Source organism: Lutjanus erythropterus, chromosome 17, assembly GCF_056507025.1.
Source record: "Lutjanus erythropterus isolate fLutEry1 chromosome 17, fLutEry1.hap2, whole genome shotgun sequence".
Classification (NCBI taxonomy): Eukaryota; Metazoa; Chordata; class Actinopteri; order Lutjaniformes; family Lutjanidae; genus Lutjanus; species Lutjanus erythropterus.
The window spans coordinates 15619361-15638219 of NC_139333.1; the positions used below are offsets into that span (position 1 = coordinate 15619361).

The window sequence follows — 18859 nt, forward strand, 5'->3', positions numbered from 1 at the left end:
GATACTTAATTTTTTCTCCACCATGAGGTCAGGCTTTCAGGTCCCCTCCCCCGACTCAATAAACAAACATCAGACAGCTAAGATTGCATTCTGGAGGACCTGAAGAAAATCTAATTGGAACAAATTGAGCTTTCCGGAACTTCATGGTAATTAAGCTCAATTTTTAAATTCAAGTTTAAATTATATAGTAAAACTACTACTAATCAACTTTGAAACTTGTGCTTATGCTACCAAGTGGTAATTTAAAACCTTTGGCTGTAAAGGAAAAGCTAAGTCATTTGATTCAATGTAGCTTTTGGCTAAACTTAATTTCATTAGAAGTTGTCATAATTCCAAAATATTTTTTTACTTGTTGAGCCAAAACATTTGTTTTAGAGTGTACAGTACTAAAATGAACAGATAATTGCAAAAAAAAATTGAAATGTTACAATTATTTGTTTAGATTCTGTCATCAGTCTCATATTTACAGATTTATTTACTATTTTATTTATTTTCTTTTATTTTTCCACCTTTATTTTCTTTTCTTTTTTTTTATGTCACTCCTATAACTCCATAACATAATGTGCTTCATATCCCCTGTTATTGGCATGATCTCAGGTTCACTTCCACTGCAGCACCACTAGGGGGAACCAAATAGCCGCCAATTACCACGAGTACTCAGAATGACCAATTTTGCAACACGGTGATCTCCTCAAGATAGAGATAATTAGGATACAGAAAACACATTTTAAAGAAATGCGTAAAAAAAAATAAAAAGACTAAAAGGTTGTGCACGGTTTATGTCACTCCTACGTTGTTTGCTCGCTGTGATGCTTTTACCTGATTGGATACAAGCCAAAAAAAAAAAAACATTCCCCTCTGTGTAACCCCACATCAGATCAGCCCCCTCCACCCCCTCCTGGAAGTGAAATTTCCCTCCCGTGCTGCAGTTCGTCTCCACTCTTTAATCTGAAGTCACTCCTACCAGTGAGAGCGCGGTCCCTCAGGCACCAGTGCGCACACATTCACAGCTTCTTTATTGAATAACAGCACCTCAGTGGACCTAACCAAGGACACAGCCTTCAGCTTTTTCAGCACAGCCTTTGTTTTAAATCTAATTCTCTGTGTGTTTTTGTTCTTGTCTTCCTCCACGGCTGGATGAGACCTGAGAAAAAAAGTTGGCACTCGCTGGAGACTCCTTTGCGTAAAGGTCTGAATCATGTATTGCGCAGAATCTCTGCTCACTTACGATTAATTTACAGGAGGGAGACGCATCTCCATCTCACAGGATGCTAGTCCTGCGCTGATGTTAGTGCATGTTTTTGGCAAACTTGCGTAAAAGAGCCCGATTCTGCACAAGTACTGAATACCTGTCACGATGTCAGCCATACGGAGGAAATTTGGCGAGGACTACCAGGTGGTCAACACCAACCGGGGCATTACTTTCTCCGCGCCAGTGAAGAAGAAGAGGCAGCGATTCGTGGAGAAGAACGGCCGCTGCAACGTCCAGCACGGTAACCTTGGTGGGGAGACGAGCCGCTACATCTCCGACCTCTTCACCACGCTGGTGGACCTCAAGTGGCGCTGGAACCTGCTCATCTTCATCCTCACCTACACGGTGGCGTGGCTGGTCATGGCTTCTATGTGGTGGGTGATCGCCTACATCCGTGGCGACCTGAGCCACGGCGGCCACGACTCGTCCTACACACCGTGCGTCGCCAACGTGTACAACTTTCCCTCCGCGTTCCTGTTCTTCATCGAGACCGAGGCGACCATCGGCTACGGCTACCGCTACATCACCGAGAAGTGTCCGGAGGGCATCATCCTCTTCCTCTTCCAGTCGCTGCTGGGCTCCATCGTGGACGCCTTCCTCATCGGCTGCATGTTCATCAAGATGTCGCAGCCGAAGAAGCGCGCCGAGACGCTCATGTTCAGCCAGGACGCGGTCATCTCGCAGCGGGACGGGAAGTTGTGCCTCATGTTCCGAGTGGGGAACCTGCGGAACAGCCATATGGTGTCCGCGCAGATCAGGTGCAAACTCATCAAGGTAGGTTAAACAGTTGCAATATGTCCACAATCACCGCACAAGTAGGCGCACTTCTTTGGCGCAGTGAGCTCCATCTCAAGTGTGGAAAAGCCATTATCAAGGCTGAGACTAATTGACAGTCCCTTAATATGTTCTGAAATTGCCCATTATGCTTTATGAGTGCTTTCCAAGTCATGCATTGAATTCCCATTCATCTCCAGAATTGATTGCATTCCCTGAGGGCTCAGAGGCTATATGGCTTTAACATCAGGCTCCAACATAAGATGCATTTTATAGGGCACGACCTATACTGGATTTTTTGGGGCCAATACAGTTACTGATATTAGGGAGGAAAAGAATTCCAATACCGATATATTGGCCAATATTCTTTATGAAGAATCCTTCAAATGTAGTTATCAAACACTTGTAATAACGATTTTTAAAGGATATTTCATTTAACAATAAACTTCATTCTCCAAAATAATATCAGGGCACTGAAACTCTCCACTATCACAGATGTTTTTAACAATTAAAGGGCTCAACAATGAGGATTGCCCGCCTGCCTGGGGCAAGTAATATGCCATGTCAGGCAAGAAAATAAAATAAATATATGTAATATATAAATAAAATATATGCATTTGTAAGAGATAAAACCACTAGGATCCTTCCGAGCTGTTTGTAAATGCACCAGAAATATGGTTCATCGTTGTGTCTCATTCCCTCTCATTCATTTTTTCAGACACTGTTGTTTTTGGTTGGTAAAGCGTCCTGAGCACAGCAAAATATGAGAAATACAGGCAGTGAGCAGGGTCTCTGCAGTTACAGACATCACCACACACTTGCAGTGAATCATAACTGATGATTAAAAGGACTTATGTTTCTAAGTCTGCACAATTTGTAGGAAAAGATGGCGTGTTATGCCTTTGAACTTGAATTAAGTAAAGGGGATCAAATATACATTAAATCCTGCATATAAAACTAACAATTAAAAACAATTTGCTTAATGTTCTGTTAAACAAACATACAAGCAAAAAAAAACATTGAATAAAATGTTGATATGATAAAGACCCATGTAACTGTGAAAAGCCAATATTGGGCCATCGATATCAGCCAGCTGATGTATCGGTCCGGCTCTTGGATTTTACTGAGTAACCATTTACATTTACTCCCCTGCAGCAACTACTTCAGTGCTGGATAATTTGTACCTGAGCACACTCTTGTGCCGCTGCTCTTCTCCCCTCTTCATTTCTGAGCTGCAGCAGAGTGCGTTTCAGGGTCCTCTCAAACTGTCCTGTCCTCCCTCAGTCAGCAGAACGTCTCTCAGTGAGCTGTATATCTCAACTTCAGCCTCTGCTTTAACTGTCCGCACATGAGATGAATGGGCCCCCGGGGGACAGTAGGTGGGAAACTACGCTGATTGACTTCAAGATCAATTGAACCAATTCCTAGACTCTTGCCTGAAGACAAAATGCCACTAATCTGAAGCACTGTGAGCTAATAAAGATTTCTATGAAGTGTGTGCTGCATGTTTCAATGGAGAGGAAATCCTGAGAGGATGAAAAGAGCTGAAGCTATGATAAAAGAGAAGAGGAAAACATTCTGGTCTAGCTTATTTAGAGGAGTTTGCGAAATTTAATAAATACACACAGGAAAAAAACAAAGAAAGAAATAAAAGCAGAAAAAGCAGTAGTGTAGAGCCGCAACTATCGGTTAATCGGTTATTTTAATAATCAATTGATTGAGTATTGAGTAATTTTTTAAGAAAAAAAGGCCAAATTTTCTGATCTTCTGTGTTCGTCTCGGATGTGGATATTCTCTGGTTTCTTAAGTTCTCTGTGACAGTAAACTGAGTATCTTTGGGTTGGGCTTTGTGAAACACTGACCAATTCATTGTCACAATTTCTTGACATTTTATGGACCAACCAACTAACTGATTAATCAAGAAAATCATTGCCAGATTAATCGATAATGAAAATAATACTTAGTTGCAGCCCTACAGTAGTGACATATGCAAACAAACAGGACATATGCACTACCCTCTATACATACAAATATATTAGGTTCTGACCAAAACTGGATTTTTGGGGCTAATACTGATATTACAGAGTAGAAAATTTCCAATATTATCCCTCAAATGTGTTTGTAAAACACTTGTGAGAAAGGTAAAGGAGGCAGGATATTTTAACAATAAACTTTATTGTCCAAAACTAGGAAACTTAAACAGTAAACTTTCACAAATTATTTAAATAATTTACATAGCTATAAATGAAAGGCCCACAAATATAACAACATAAATAATATATAAAACTGAATTTAGAAAAGTGAAGTTATCGATCTATATCGTCATCTTTAAGATACACCTTTATTCAGAAATTCCCATGGCATGTCTGTGTCACAAATGTCTGGAAGAGTTCAGTAATAAAGTTGTGAACTATAATTTAGTTATCTGATATTGATCACAGACTCTTGAATTGAATCAAATTGAATATATATGTATATATTTAAACCAAGACAAACCAAGTTAAAGAGTCAAACCAAGCAGCACACAGATAGAACTTTTTTGATTGGTCAAACTGGCAATGTTACATTTAACCCGGGTTACAACACCCCCAGTCTCCCCTACATACATATACATACAAAACAGTGGTTACATATACACGTATAAAACATCTGCAGACAATAAAAGCAAAAACAAAAAGCAAGACATATAGTTAGCAGCAACAAAACAAGAGTTTAGTGCTGATGTGTGTGTATATTAATCATCCATTCATATATTAATCATCCATTCTGTGTCATAGCTTCACAGCTGAAAGAGACTGAAACTGCAGCATCAGTCACTGCATTTTCTGAGTCACACCTGGTTGTTTTTCCACCAGGGAAACTCAACAATATGTTTTTGTTCTCTGCCGGATTTATGACCGATAGTAGGAGAGGCGCTTTGATTTAATTCTTTTCAAAATTTTTCTGTTGAAAAAGCCATGTTCGGGCACGAAAATTCATCAGATATAATTAGATTTTCTTGGCAGCTGTGTGTTTTAGGTTCAAGCCTCACTTTTCTTCATTGTAAGCAGGCATGTCTTCTAAATGAAATCTGCTTTTCTCCTGCCCAAACATGAGCAGATATCCAAAGGAGAGTGGTGCTTTGTTGTGACAGAGAGAGTTAGTTGTGCTTTTGTCATCCCTGCAGAGTAGCGTGATGATCTTTAGTGACAGTTTACTTTCTGAACCTCAGGGGAGAGTCACCAGAAAGCAGCTCCCAGTATGTTAGTCTCACCAGTAGGGCAATAATGTGGTTATTGTATTGCACAAAGGCATTTAATATTAAAATAATGGTTTCTGCTCCGTTTCTGTCATTTTCCACTAAAATGGTATCCATTAGAGAAATAAAAGTCACTTAGTTTAACACATTAAAAGCCGTGATTTAATAAGTTATTATTGCTAATGTTTCAGCTCTCTCTGGAATGACTTTTATTTCATGTTATCGTCATTCACTCTTTAATTAATCGCCCAGAAAGGCAAAGAAAAATACGGTGTGTTAATAGCAGTTAGTCAACACAGCATCACCGAGGCACAAATGCTATATCATCAACTTTTCTCCCTCAGCAGAGGTCAGTAGTTCTGCTGAGAGACCTTAATATCCTGTAATAGTTGTCTGTGACAGTTTCAGTCTGCGATTTCAAACAGAATGAAAGCAGCAGGATATTCACCCATGGGGCATGTTGTCATGTTTGACCTTGCACAGATTTGTCTGCACAATGAGTGTGCTGATATTACAGCTCTTTGGTTGAATTATCTCTTTTTATGAATGCACAATAAAGAATTGATGGGATAAATTTAGATTATGGCCTTTATTTGATACCTTGAGACTCAGTGGATGAGTGTAACACAGTAGTTTGAGCAGCTCTGGTTCACAAAAGCAGAAGAAGCCGCAACAACTGCTGCAGTCCTGTTGCAGAGTAGATACATTAGGGAGAGTCAGTACTTTGGCTACGCTCTGCCTTACACTCGTAGAAATTAAGGTGCTAACTAGAACCATAAAGGGGTTCTTTGTCTTGTCCCCATAGGAGAACTTTTTAGGTTCCTGATAGAAGACACTTGAGACCTTTTCAGAATTTCAGAGTTCTTCATAAGGGGTTATACCAGGAACCGTCTGTGAAAGGTTTCATCCCCAGCTCCCTATGAGAGTTTCTACAGAGAACCCTTCTATGGTGTACTAGTTCCACCCAGAACCCCATCTGGGGGTTCTGTTCAGAGCCTCTCCAGCTTCTAAGAGTGCTAACAAGATCCACTCAGGGGATTTTACCAAGAACCTTTTTACATCCAAGGGATTTTATATAGAACTCACCTGGGGGGTTCTACCCTTTTATATTATTACCCCTTACAAACCTGTGATGAAAGAGTTCTTTAAGGATCTCAACAGTCTTTGAAGAACTAAATGTTCTCAAAGGTTTTACCTAGAAACCACCTGTGGCTACCTAGAAAGATTTTATATTCTAAGAGTTTTATCTGGAACTCACCAGGGGGGTTCTACCGAGAACTCTTTTACATTCCAAGGGTTTTATTTAGAAATCCCCCAGAGTTTCTACTAATACTGTGAAACACAAATATCAAAGTGCCGGAATTAAACTTAAAAGTGTAACAAAAAATACCTTAAGTCTCTTTTCCTCTCTTAATTCAGAACATCACAGTGATTAAAACATCAATGTGATTAATTTAAATGCTGCTTAGTATAAAAAATAGGATGTAAAGTTACAGTTTAAGAATAAATAACCCATATACTAACCCTTATATAACGCACTTGTCTTGAGTTAAAGAGATAGTTCACCCAAAAATAAAAATTCTGTCATAAAAATTCAGTTTCTTTGGACATAAAGGGTTCTTAATGGAATCCATAGTCTTACAAAAAAAAACTTTGATGAACACTTCTTCAAACAGGGGTTCTTCACAAGCAAATGGTTCTGGGTAGAACCTCAGCCTCCCAGAGATAACTCTTTTGGAATCCTTATTTCTAAGAGTGTAATCTAAAGTTTTTTTTAAGTGAATACACATGCCTGAGTGTAATATAATTACTGCAAAGCAAACTAGAGAGAATGTTTGTTGTTAGAAGAGTTCTCACCCGTCTGTTTTTGTGATTGTTTTTAGTTAAACAGTCCTTGGCTTTCTTTCAGAGATCAGTTAATTAGATTAATGCGATGATCTTGATCTGGGATTTCTGCCAGTAAACGATAATCTTTTTAAATGATCATTAAATTGTTTTTTTGTTTTTTTTAAGCCGCAGCTATTCGTGTGGTGGTGGAAGGTCAGACATCCTGGACTTTTCTAATTATCTGCTGAAAACCATCACATTCCAGCACCATCAATCATGCCCAGAGGACAAACAGTAAACAATCAAAATGAGATTTCTAAGTTTACTTTTGTCTGTGCAGTTTCATTATGTTTCATAGATTTTTCTTGGGCGGTGGGATAATATCTTGAAATACACCTTTGTTTGTTTTCAGATGTGTTGTTTAGACGGCTGCACTGTGCAGGAAAGGACTTCTACTGAATAGAAGAATTCTAATGTGTCTTTTAATGTATTTTAGCATACACGGAGATGCTTTATAGCCCATTAAGCAACACCATTGTGATGCCAGACTATACAGTGGGGTGTTGTAGAGTAAATGGACTCTACATCACCCCGTAGTACTATACCTGCACTGTGGAAACAATGCCGTGGCATGTGGTCAGGAAACATGCAGCTCAAGGTCACTGCGAGATGGGCTGGCCACAAAGCTGAGTGAAGCACTGAGACGTGCTGCAGTAAATCCTAATGATGGAGCTGTGTAAACGCACGGTGACATGGTAATCAATTGTCAGGCAGGGGGTTATAAATTCTTATGGGACCTGGATACTCTGGACTTTTAAAACTAAAGTTGGTCACATTCTTGATCATGTCATTATTATGCAGGAATGCATCTAGCATAAATTTTCTTTCTTCTTTCTTCAACTTTATTATGTTCACAGTTTTACATAATGATCCAGGAAGCAGTGATATTGAACCATAGGTGTTTGCTATTGGCCTGTGGTCCACCATTAAGCTTCAGTTTTGGCCTTCCCTGGGAAAAAGTGTGGTGACTACCAATCGACAGACTAACTGATAGAGTAGGTGGAGTAGATAAAGATCAATTCAACAGACCCTAGTCTAAAGACTCATATAAGCATTATATTTCCTTTAGCTGTTAGCATTAGTGGCAGATTTTTATGAATACTGTTGACCACTTCCAGCATCCATATTAATACTGCTGGTGTCCTCTAATTGGTGGGTTTTTCCCAAGCTATGTTTACATAAATATGACATTGTGGGCACTTTTACTACATTGATTTTACCAGCTGAAGATCTGAAGACTTTCCTGGTGTGAAATAGATTTGTGAAGAGGGAGGAGAAACAGTTTTTGTCTGTTTTTCTAAGTTCTTAATTCCCATTCGGATTTTTCTTCAAATAACAAACACAGTAAGCAAGTCTAAAAGTCATCACGGACTAGGCTTTGTAAAGCCTGAAAATAGAGCCAAGAGGAGGAGCAGACGCATAATTTTTCTCAGATCACTTACATTATGCTGAAATTATGGGATTTTTGCCATTGACATTAAAAATAAACTGCCTATGCCAGCTTTAATATGGAAATGCAGGACCCCCTGTTTACGTTATGACCACCAGTTTCAATCAGTTTTGAGAAATAATTTTTTTGTCAGTCAGTTTGGCACAGTGGACAGGTCTTCATACTACAATACCCACAAGCCTCAGCCACTATGGAGAAGAAGTCAGTCAGTTTTTCTCAACACTATATCCTTTAGCATTCCCTCACTGTTGGTGGTACACTAAGCAGAATTTTAAGCTTTATTATTATTATTCTTCATTATTCAATGTTTCTAGCAAAAATGCGCCTTGGGAGTTGTTAAATTCTGCCCCAAACTTTTTATGTACACTGGTTTGTACCTGCAGTTTTTTTTTACAGAGCCAGGTACTTTCTATCACAGTTGTTTATCTTATATAAGATTGTCTTTTTTTTACCTCTGGAACCAGGGGAGAACAAAAAAGCTCCCCCTACTTCACATCTCTATAAAGTGATTGGCAGTGTGTCACCTTAGAATGAGATGTTTATGTCCACAGAGGGCGCTGGTCCTCTTCCACAGAGGTCACCATGTTGCACCGCCATGTTTCTACAGGACTGTTTCGACAACCTTTGCGTTTTCTGGGAGTTTCACAGCCACAGTAGGCTCTCACAATGGAAGGGGAGGGTGAAACAAGTGATAATTGATTGCGATCTACGACGTCACTGCTAGATGCCTCTAAATCCCACACACTGGTCCTTTAATTGTTACCTGCTCGATACTGTTTTGTCAAAAGGCACTTATTGAAAAAACTGACCTAGATGTAGATACACTGAAAAGAACAGACTGGGTCTTTTGAGTGTGAGTTACATTTCATTAGATATTTTTATTGCAGTTAGACACTAATTTGGCGTCAAGGTTCACTGAGTTGGCAGAGCCTGCGCTAAATTTGTTATTTAACATGTTTCCTTGGCAGCACTGTGCATTTCTTCTATATCCATAATGCATAATAACTTAAGAGGATAACTGTCCTTGAATTTTCATTAATATTAAAGCAGCTTTCATTAATAAATCAATAGCATGCAGCGGTGCAGTGACCCCTGCAGCACTGGCAGAATATGATTTCAAAAACTAAAGAAACATGCTTGCATCTGGTTTGGCAGCAATGCATGGAGAAAAAAGTACTCAGAGACAAAAGGAAAAGACACCACAAACAGCAGCAACGTGGCAAACAAAAAGCCAGAGAGACAGAAGGAGAGAGTGACAGCTGGGTGGTGCTCGTCAATGTCGGCACAAGCTCGTCTCAGTACGATGGTCCCCAGCAGGAGATAAGTGATCAGGGCTAGTAGGAGCAGATAGACAGGCATGGATGCAAGTGTTTAGCTAGAGAGGCAGACAGGCAGACATGTCAGCATGACTCCCCACATCTGCCGCTGTCTAACTCTGAAGGACAAGCAGAAAGAGGAGGAGGAGAAAGAGAGAGAAGAAGAGACAAAAAGAAATGACAGCTGGATTAGCTTTAATGGTGCTGTCGAGAGACCGGGAATGGCAGCTCAAATGTGACGTCTGTGTGAGCTTTACGTTTGATCTCCAGCCCAAAGCTCAAAGGATCCAGCTGGACACACATGGACGTATGCACACACAAGTACACAGTTGCATTAAAGACACACAAACACAGAAAATGGACAAATGCACACACACACACATACACAGACCTACACTTTTTTCTAACTCACTGTGCTTCTGTGCATCTCTCTCACATACACACACAATCATTAAGGAGGAAGTGTGTCACCAGGGCCTGCTTTCACTCAACCTGAATCTCAGGTGGCTTAGTAAATTAAGCACTCCCTCTATATCAGCTCCTCTTCCAAAGGCCATTAATTTCCCCCTTGTGGATCTGACTGTTTAGCAGCAGTAAGAGAACGCACAAGACTTTCACCTTGTTAAAACCACTCAGTGTCAAGGCGGTTGCTCCTTCCTTGGCAGAGGTATAATTTTGTTGCAACACTTTGGCACTAGTCAATGAAGCCGTGAACACTAGTATCTGAAAAATAGCAGCCTCACTTTCATAACTGGAATGCCTTAAATATGACTCTCAGGAAATTGGTTTCCAGTCTCATTGACTTGCATGAACTGGCTGACAAATGGGACACCTGCCTGCAGTATCTCAATGATAATTTACATTTTTAAATGATAAGTAGAAATAAAAAAAAAATTATACATAAATGTGACAGGATTTTAAAAAAGGATTTCATTGGCTCCTCCCAGTTAAAGGGAAAAAAGGATGCAAGTGAAGATCAACAGCAATATTGAAAAAATAAATAAAAGTTCTTTTTTTTTTTTTTTTTTTTTAAATCTAAGTCTAACAGGCACTGCTGAAAGATGGGGACAGGAAGCTGATTATAACAGCCAAATTTTATTTGTGTAATAATTTTTATGAATTAAAAAATACATTTCTGTTGGTACCTGACTTTTCATTAAAGTGTTTGTATTTTCATTTAAATGTTTTGATATAAATTACACAAAGGCAAATAAAGTGTGATCATTTTGACCTGTTTCGACCATAGGCGGTCATGTTGACCACATCGAAATAGTGTTACTTTTTGCACAGTTGGAGATGCATCTTGGTTGCTTAGCAACTATCATTGTCTCTGTCAATAAAACTTAACAAGTGGTCTCGATTTCTGTTTCCCCAACATTAAAAGACAAATAATTAATTAATTAATTAGATTAAATGAAAAATAAAGTAGGGGAGACCAGGGACGGTGGTAAAACTTTCTGTCCCAGCACCCAACTCCCATAGCTCACTGAGTTTTTGTGTTAAAGCTCTCAAATTTGGAAATAAAGTACCCTTACTTATCACAAATAGCATTCCTTCCAACTTTTTTCTCTTTACTCATTTCCAGCCTTTTCCCATACGCTATGATTATTTAACATGTTTATAATCTTATAAAATACACTGTTTCTTGCTCTGAGTAATTCTAGATTAATCTAAAGTCAGAGTCGGATCACTGATGGTTACTGTCCTATGGAAAAATACTTGTGTTAATATATGCAGTCATTACAATTTACTACATGCATACATGCATATTGATAAATATTTAAATACATTTTTACAAAATTTAGATTTTAGTGTTATTTAATTTTTTAAAAAAAGGATAAACTAACAGAAAAAATGCATTAATCTCTTAGTCTGGCATTTATCCTGAGAGATAATAAAGAAGTTACAATGACCGCTCATGGACATTCTAGTAGCGATGAAATTCTGGCACTTCGAGTGTTAATTAAGATTTTCAAAAAAGGCATTAAGTACCACACTTGGTTGCATTTGACTGACCATAAAGGAGATTAAAGGAGAATCAATTAGCAATCTATTCAAAATAGCCTCTTAAATATGAAGCTACAGCCAAAAGGCAGTTAGCACAGCTTAGCATAAAGACAGGAAACAACCAGCCTGGCTCTGTCCAAAGCCAGCAAAATACAGGGTGACCATATTTTCAAAATGTCAACACAGGACCCTGACAGGTATGGTACATTCATGCATGTGTACATGTATGCACCTGCGCATGCACCGTAGGCTTTCATCAAGATGTGGAACAACTATTTCAGTGCTTAGCTCACCTAAAAAATATATTTTCACAGCCTGGACGCCGTGATTGCAGCACTTTTATTACTAAGTACTTAACAAAGGAATGAGTAAACCTCCTGGAGCTCTTGACAAAAGACTGACTATCTCTTTGGCATGACAGCTAAGCGTCAGCTAAAGATTTGATTGACACATAGAGACACATCAGTATTGAATTAAGACAAATAGTACATTGTTTATATTTATGTTTTCATTTTGGATTAGCGCTGGAAACAAGAATAGTCCTATAATTATTATCTTTATTGTGGTGAAAACCAGGAAAATTTGGTAGTGAATGTTGAAAACCCAGACATTTTACAGATATTTGTTGGGACAATCCTGGACAAACTGGGACGTCTTATCAGCAAAATATTTTTTTGTATGTATTAAATAAGATACAATGTGTTAATCAACAGTGAGCATTAGATATGCTGGTGGTTTGATTTTGTGACCTTTGGACAGAGCCAGGCTAGCTGTTTCACTGTTTCCAGCCTTTATGCTAAGCTAAGCTAACTGCCTGCTGGCTGTAGCTTCATATTTATCCTCCATGAAAATGGTACTGACCTTCACATCTAACTCTCAGAGAGAAAGCAAATAAATCCTTCCCTAAATGTCAAAATGTCAAATGGAAGTTAATAATAGTATGTTATTTAATATGAGAATATACCAAGCAAACTCCTAGATGAGAGGACAGGCAGGCGATGTCGCTTTGTACTGCTTTTTTTCCCTATTATTTCATTTTTTTCAGGGTATCCACAATTTTCAACATTGTCACATGATGTGAAACGTCCACCTGTCTTGCTTTGACAACATTTTACCTCGATTTAAGTTCAGTTGACATGCAACGTAAGCTCCATGTCTGCATATTCCAGGAGCAACCATCACTGATACAGCGTGACGGGTGACACTTTCTCTCACCAAGGCAGGCCAGGGATCTGTGGGCACAGACGTCTTCCTGTGAAATGTCACACCCTTCTGTCCTCAACATCACTGTGAATACAAATGACAGCCTGTTTGCCATCTGTGGACTGAGTGGCTCCTCACTCAAATGGCCAGGGAGAACACTGTGCATACAAGTTAACATGATATGACAGAAAGTACAACCTGAATTGTGAATATTACTCAGTTTAGGTAATGTTTTAGCAGTGTTTTTGGTTTTTATTCACTCATGTTAATAGTGGAATTCATAATGACTGTTGCATGGTTTTTATCTGTGGCCTTCTGGGTGAAACAAACACCTTTTTCCTTTTGTAAATCATTCACTCTTGACAAATCAACTGGAGTAAGAGGCTTGCAATTGACAGCAAAAGAGGTTTTATGAGCTCACAGAGAGCCTTCTCCCTAATCCCATGTTTTAATTTAACAGCTAAAAGAGTACTTTATTTGATTGAGCTTAGTTTCCCAAAAGCATGAGCACTAGTGTCTTCTCTATAGTCTAATGATACTTGTTTCAGAGGCCAAGCCACTACAGAGAGTTTTTAAGTACTCTATGTGCTGGCAATGAGAGTTAAAGATTACCAAGATTACCCAGTGTCTCAAACTAAAGCTAAAGGTTGTCTGGCAGAGTTGTGGTAGACCACTGTTTTTTTTACAGTCTTATTCTCACCAACATCAAAGTCTGAAGAACACTTCTTTAGTAGTTGTGTCTCCTGGGTGTTTTGTTCCGCTGTCTATCATTATATGCCAAAAATCTGTAAAAATATTCCTTTTTTTCTTCCTTCCTTTATTTTTTTTTATGTCAAATCCATCCATGTCTCTGCCAAAAGTGTCAAGATTTTTTTGTTGACTCATCCAGCTGCCAGAGACAAATTAATATTCCCTCCAGTAAAATGTGATTAAATCTTGGGAGATTTTTTAGCCACCTCTTCCAATGCCAGTGTTACAAAACATGCAGGTCTGTCAAGCAAACTAGCACTACAGCAGCAAGTCAGAGTCCTTATTGGGGGTGATGGAACCAGTCCCAAACAACTATGATCACTTCTAGTTTGCAAGCCTGCTTTTGAACTCCATCCTCACTCTAACTCCCACTCCAACGTCCCATGTCATGTGGAACCATGTCAAATCACAGAAGAAAATTGCCTTTTCAAAGCTATTTCATGGGACCTTAACACTGCTTCAAACCCCATCAGGGTTACACCTGCAAAAATACATGAACACATGCAGTAGCTGTAAAGGGTTTTAGATGGCAAATGTCCTCTAAAGTGACACTTACTATCCAACAGAGATAACATAAACATGCTCCGGCTGGTGAAATGGCCTCATGGATGGCATACCAGTCATCTTCAGGGTCATAAAACTCCTGAAGCACTGTGGATAAAATCCTAAACATTTTTTTTGCACATCAGCAAAGCAGTGCTTTGAATTTTGGAGGAATTCTAAGTAGCTAGCAAAGTTAATCAATCAGTCAAATTCTGATCTTAAAATACAAGTGAGGTGTGAAAAAAAAATCAGTTTGCTGTAATTGGGTTGGTTAAATTCAGACATCAGAAGATTAAGACTGCAAAATAAAATATTCAAACATGAAAAGAACTGCTACTCAAAGAGGGTAATTTACCACTACAGTTTGACAGAAGTTTTTTTTTTTTTTTTTTTAAAAGTTAAATGTTTCAGTACCATAAAGTCAGTGGTATTTAACTTGTTTTGCTGTGATTAAGTTACTCAATTAGGCATCCAGTATTTTTACTTTTTGGAGCAGAAAGTTGAAGAAGAATTGTCTTGAATTACCCGTCTTATGAATGTGAATGTAATACGTGTGGGTCATTTGTGTTTCCAGTCTCGGCAGACCCCAGAGGGCGAGTTCCTGCCCCTGGACCAGTGTGAGCTGGACGTGGGATTTGGGACGGGGGCGGACCAGCTCTTCTTGGTGTCGCCTCTAACCATCTGCCATGAGATCAACACCAAGAGCCCGTTTTTCGATCTGTCGCAGCGCTCGCTCATGAACGAGCAGTTTGAGATTGTTGTCATCCTAGAGGGCATCGTGGAGACGACTGGTTAGAGCAAATTATTATTATTTTAATATAAACTTTAAATAAGCTCCCCTTTCCCTAATCATTTGTTTCATCATCAATTACCCTGTGGCACAGAGCATTTCTCAGTACTGTAAAGTAAAATATTTAATAGAATGTTTAATTTCATGGTCTTTAATTATTCAATAGCCCAAGCTCTTCTACGTCTCTGTCGTATATTTTTCCATATCTCTGTCTCTCTTTTCCCTGAAGCACTTCTCTATACTTTTAATTTCTGTTCCCTGTCTGTCCATCTGTCCATTTCTATTTAACAGCCCACTTACTATGGTTTTATTCGTTTTAAAGTCATCACCTTTTTCTTGCCTGTAATTGTCTCTATTCTCCATCGTAGGTATGACATGCCAGGCGAGGACATCTTACACTGAAGATGAGGTCTTGTGGGGACATCGTTTCCTCCCTGTCATGTCACTGGAGGAAGGCTTCTTTAGAGTAGACTACTCCCAGTTTCACAATACCTTTGAGGTCCCTACGCCTCCCTACAGTGTCAAAGAGCAGGAGGAGAAGTCTTCCTTGACGTCACCAAACCCTCTGCCTTCTGCACCCACCCCAACCTCTCCTCTGTTGGGTAACGGAGGCCGCGGAGGCCGCAGGGAAAGGCTCCTGTCAGCCGACTATGCCGACCACATAGAGGACCAAGCCACCAGGCTGCCCAGTAAACTGCAGCGCATGAGCTCTACCAAGGAGGAGCTTCTCTGGAGGGGGCTGAAGACGGGGCCAGCATTGCCAGGGGGGAAGGCCTCCAGCACAGGAGACCTTCCGCTGAGTATCCAGAGGCTGAGGTCCAGCTCCATCCCGGTCGCAAGGCAAGGGCAGCTGGAGGAGCAAGTTCAGTTGCTGTCCTTGGATGGAGACATCGAAGAGGTTGAGACAGAGAGACACAGACTGCCAGCAGCGATTAGCACCATCGCTGCTCCAACCCCAACACCAGTCCAGATCCCCTTGGTCGGGAGTCGGCCAGAGGACAACCTGCCCCCCAAACTGCGCAGAATGAATGCTGACCGCTGACTTCTGCAGACTACCTTAAAGACTAAAAACACTTTGAAAATCAGGCTTGATGGGCATTGCATATAAATAAAGACTACTGTGATATAAGTTTTATTTTTTTCCTGCAGATTTTGTCCAGTATTTTACATTTACTTATGGGCTCTCTACTAAGTTGTCCATTGCCACAAATAGAAGGACAACACCAATAAGCCATCCATCCGCTCATACTGTGAGTCATTTTTGATAGATCACCATCTGTGCCCCCCACTGACTTCTAACACTTCTGCCCTTGTGCTTGTTCCTTTCACTTCTGTTCGTAGAGTTGCATCAAAGATTTTATTATCTCAAACTACTACACTTTTTTCAATTACTCAAGCACCAAAGTGGCAATCGTGGATAAGACTGACCCAGAACGACCATTTGCTAAACCCTGCACCTGAACAGTGACTGTCCAGTCATAGCTTAGCAACTGTAACCAGGCACAGAAGGACTGTCAAGCTTTGGATTTCTCAACACGCCTCAAGAGGTGCACATGGAGCTGTAGTAACAGCAAAGAACAACTGAAAGTGATGCAATGCTTTGCAGAGTTTGCCCCCATTGATTTTCTGTGGCACGAGCGAATTGCTTTGTGAAATTCCTGGCACCACAGTCCTGACCAGCAATGCAAAAAAGGGAGGGTTGAAAGTTGAACATCTGGAACTTTATGTAAATGAGGGCAGAATTTGCCTGGTGGCTATGCAGATTTTTGCAAAAAACAAAACAAAAACCTGACAAAGAAAAGAAAAACAAAGTATAGGTCGGTCAGGAGGTTTAGTGCTTACCTGCTGGGGCGACATGTCGGTGAAGGAGAAGATCATTAATATACTTTGTTGGATCCCTCTTTTCTATGTTCCTGGCCTTGAGGATTACATATACAAAGAAAAACAAATTGCTTACAGTTGCTTATGGCATTTCCATAATGTTTGCTAATGAGCAAGCTACTCACTAGCTTGTGTGCTTGACCCAAGCAAATAGAGAGAGGTGATGTTGTGTGATCTGTGGGTCTTCTCTGTAAGCCACACTCTGCATTTAAAGAGTCTGGATGGTGGTACCAAGTTCTCCTAACTTTTCTAAAACCAAAAACACAAGACCAAAAGTGTGAGGAATCGATTAAACTGTGTTTGTTCTCTAAAGTAAGCTGCAAATGTTAACATGTTTGGCCAACAAGCCTACAGTACTACAATTCATTACTAGCACATCTACTGTGTAATATTTCTGCATTGCATAGAACTTATTTATTATTATTTATTATTTATTTATTTTTTTAATTTGTTTTGAAAAAGTTTACACTCCAACACTCCCAGCCAACATCACCCAAGATAATGAAAAGCCTTTGTCCTTGTAATATTAAAAATGAAAACGAGAGCAAGAGCAAGCTTTTTGAAACAGTCAAACTGGGTTATACAAGAACTAAATAACATTTTTTCTTTATCATATTTAAGGTACTAGGATCGTAACAGAAAAACACTGCTGTTTATTTATTTTCATCAGCTGGTTAGCCTTTTAGCACAATATCATGTATATAGCCATCCAGTGCATATTTAACATAAAGAAACAACCAGAGGCTGGGTTTTCAGCTAACTCAGTGTTAATGTTAGCTTAACTGGCTATCTATCACACAGCTGATAAAATCAATGGTTTCGGCTAGAAATGAGAAACCTTTTGTGTACCTCTGTGTGAAATCATTCCCTCTTTATTTTGAAAATATATGACAATTTTAAGTGGTATAGAGTCCTGCACCGGGTTCGGTACCCTATGTTGTGTAATGGGTAAAAATATATATTTACATAAATTCATAGATGTGGGCACTGATAAAAATGAACTAACTGTGGGCGAGAACAGGTGAGAACAATAATATGACACATGTAATACAGTAATGTATTTTTCTCCCTGAATAAATCAGAAATAAAAATGGTTGTGAAGTGTTTTTAACATTTATTGTGAAAGCCTGCAACACAACCATTGACCCTACATCCTGCTAAACAATGGGATGTCATTGTGGATAGCCAGTGGAGATCACCAAATTGTGGACAATACATCGCTGAAGGCAGAGTTAGATATTAAAGTATGTGAGAATAACGTTGTCAGTGGCCTTGTTATTTGTAAAGTTTCAAAAAGTATTAGCTTTTGATAGATGCAAGCGATATCGTCACTGTGGAAACACATCAACAGCTGGAGGGCCACAGTCACTGTGCCATTTTAGAACATAAGTGAATGACAAACGGTTCCGGGTGGGTGTAGATTTGACTTAAAGATAATTGTGGGTAACGGCTGGGATCTGGTTCTCAGTTTTGCAGCTGAAAAGAGGTGCAGAACTGGACCCGTGCAGGACTCTGGAGTGGTAAATCTGCCACTGTTATGTAAACTGCATATGTGCCATATGACAAGGAAAGCTTGACAGACATAGCAACAGAAACTTCAAGGGACAGGGCTTAGCAAACGGTCAATCAATCAGAACTGGGTAAAAAAATCATAAAAACCCTGCTACACAGGTCAGGTTCACACTATATTTGTGTATCACTTGTACTGAATTTGTTTATTTGAATGCTCATTTGAAGTATGTTTACTACTGTACAATTTTAACTATTT

General features: G+C 39.5%; 1 protein-coding gene across 1 annotated transcript; it reads left to right on the plus strand.

The window, feature by feature from the left end:
- Positions 1-476: 476 nt before the first annotated feature.
- Positions 477-16998, plus strand: LOC146312017 (G protein-activated inward rectifier potassium channel 1-like). Its single transcript, XM_084740824.1, has 3 exons — positions 477-2026; positions 14995-15211; positions 15579-16998. Exons 1-3 carry the CDS (start codon positions 1358-1360, stop codon positions 16250-16252), a joined length of 1560 nt encoding a protein of 519 aa, XP_084596950.1. The 5' UTR covers positions 477-1357; the 3' UTR covers positions 16253-16998.
- The last annotated feature ends 1861 nt before the right edge of the window (positions 16999-18859 follow it).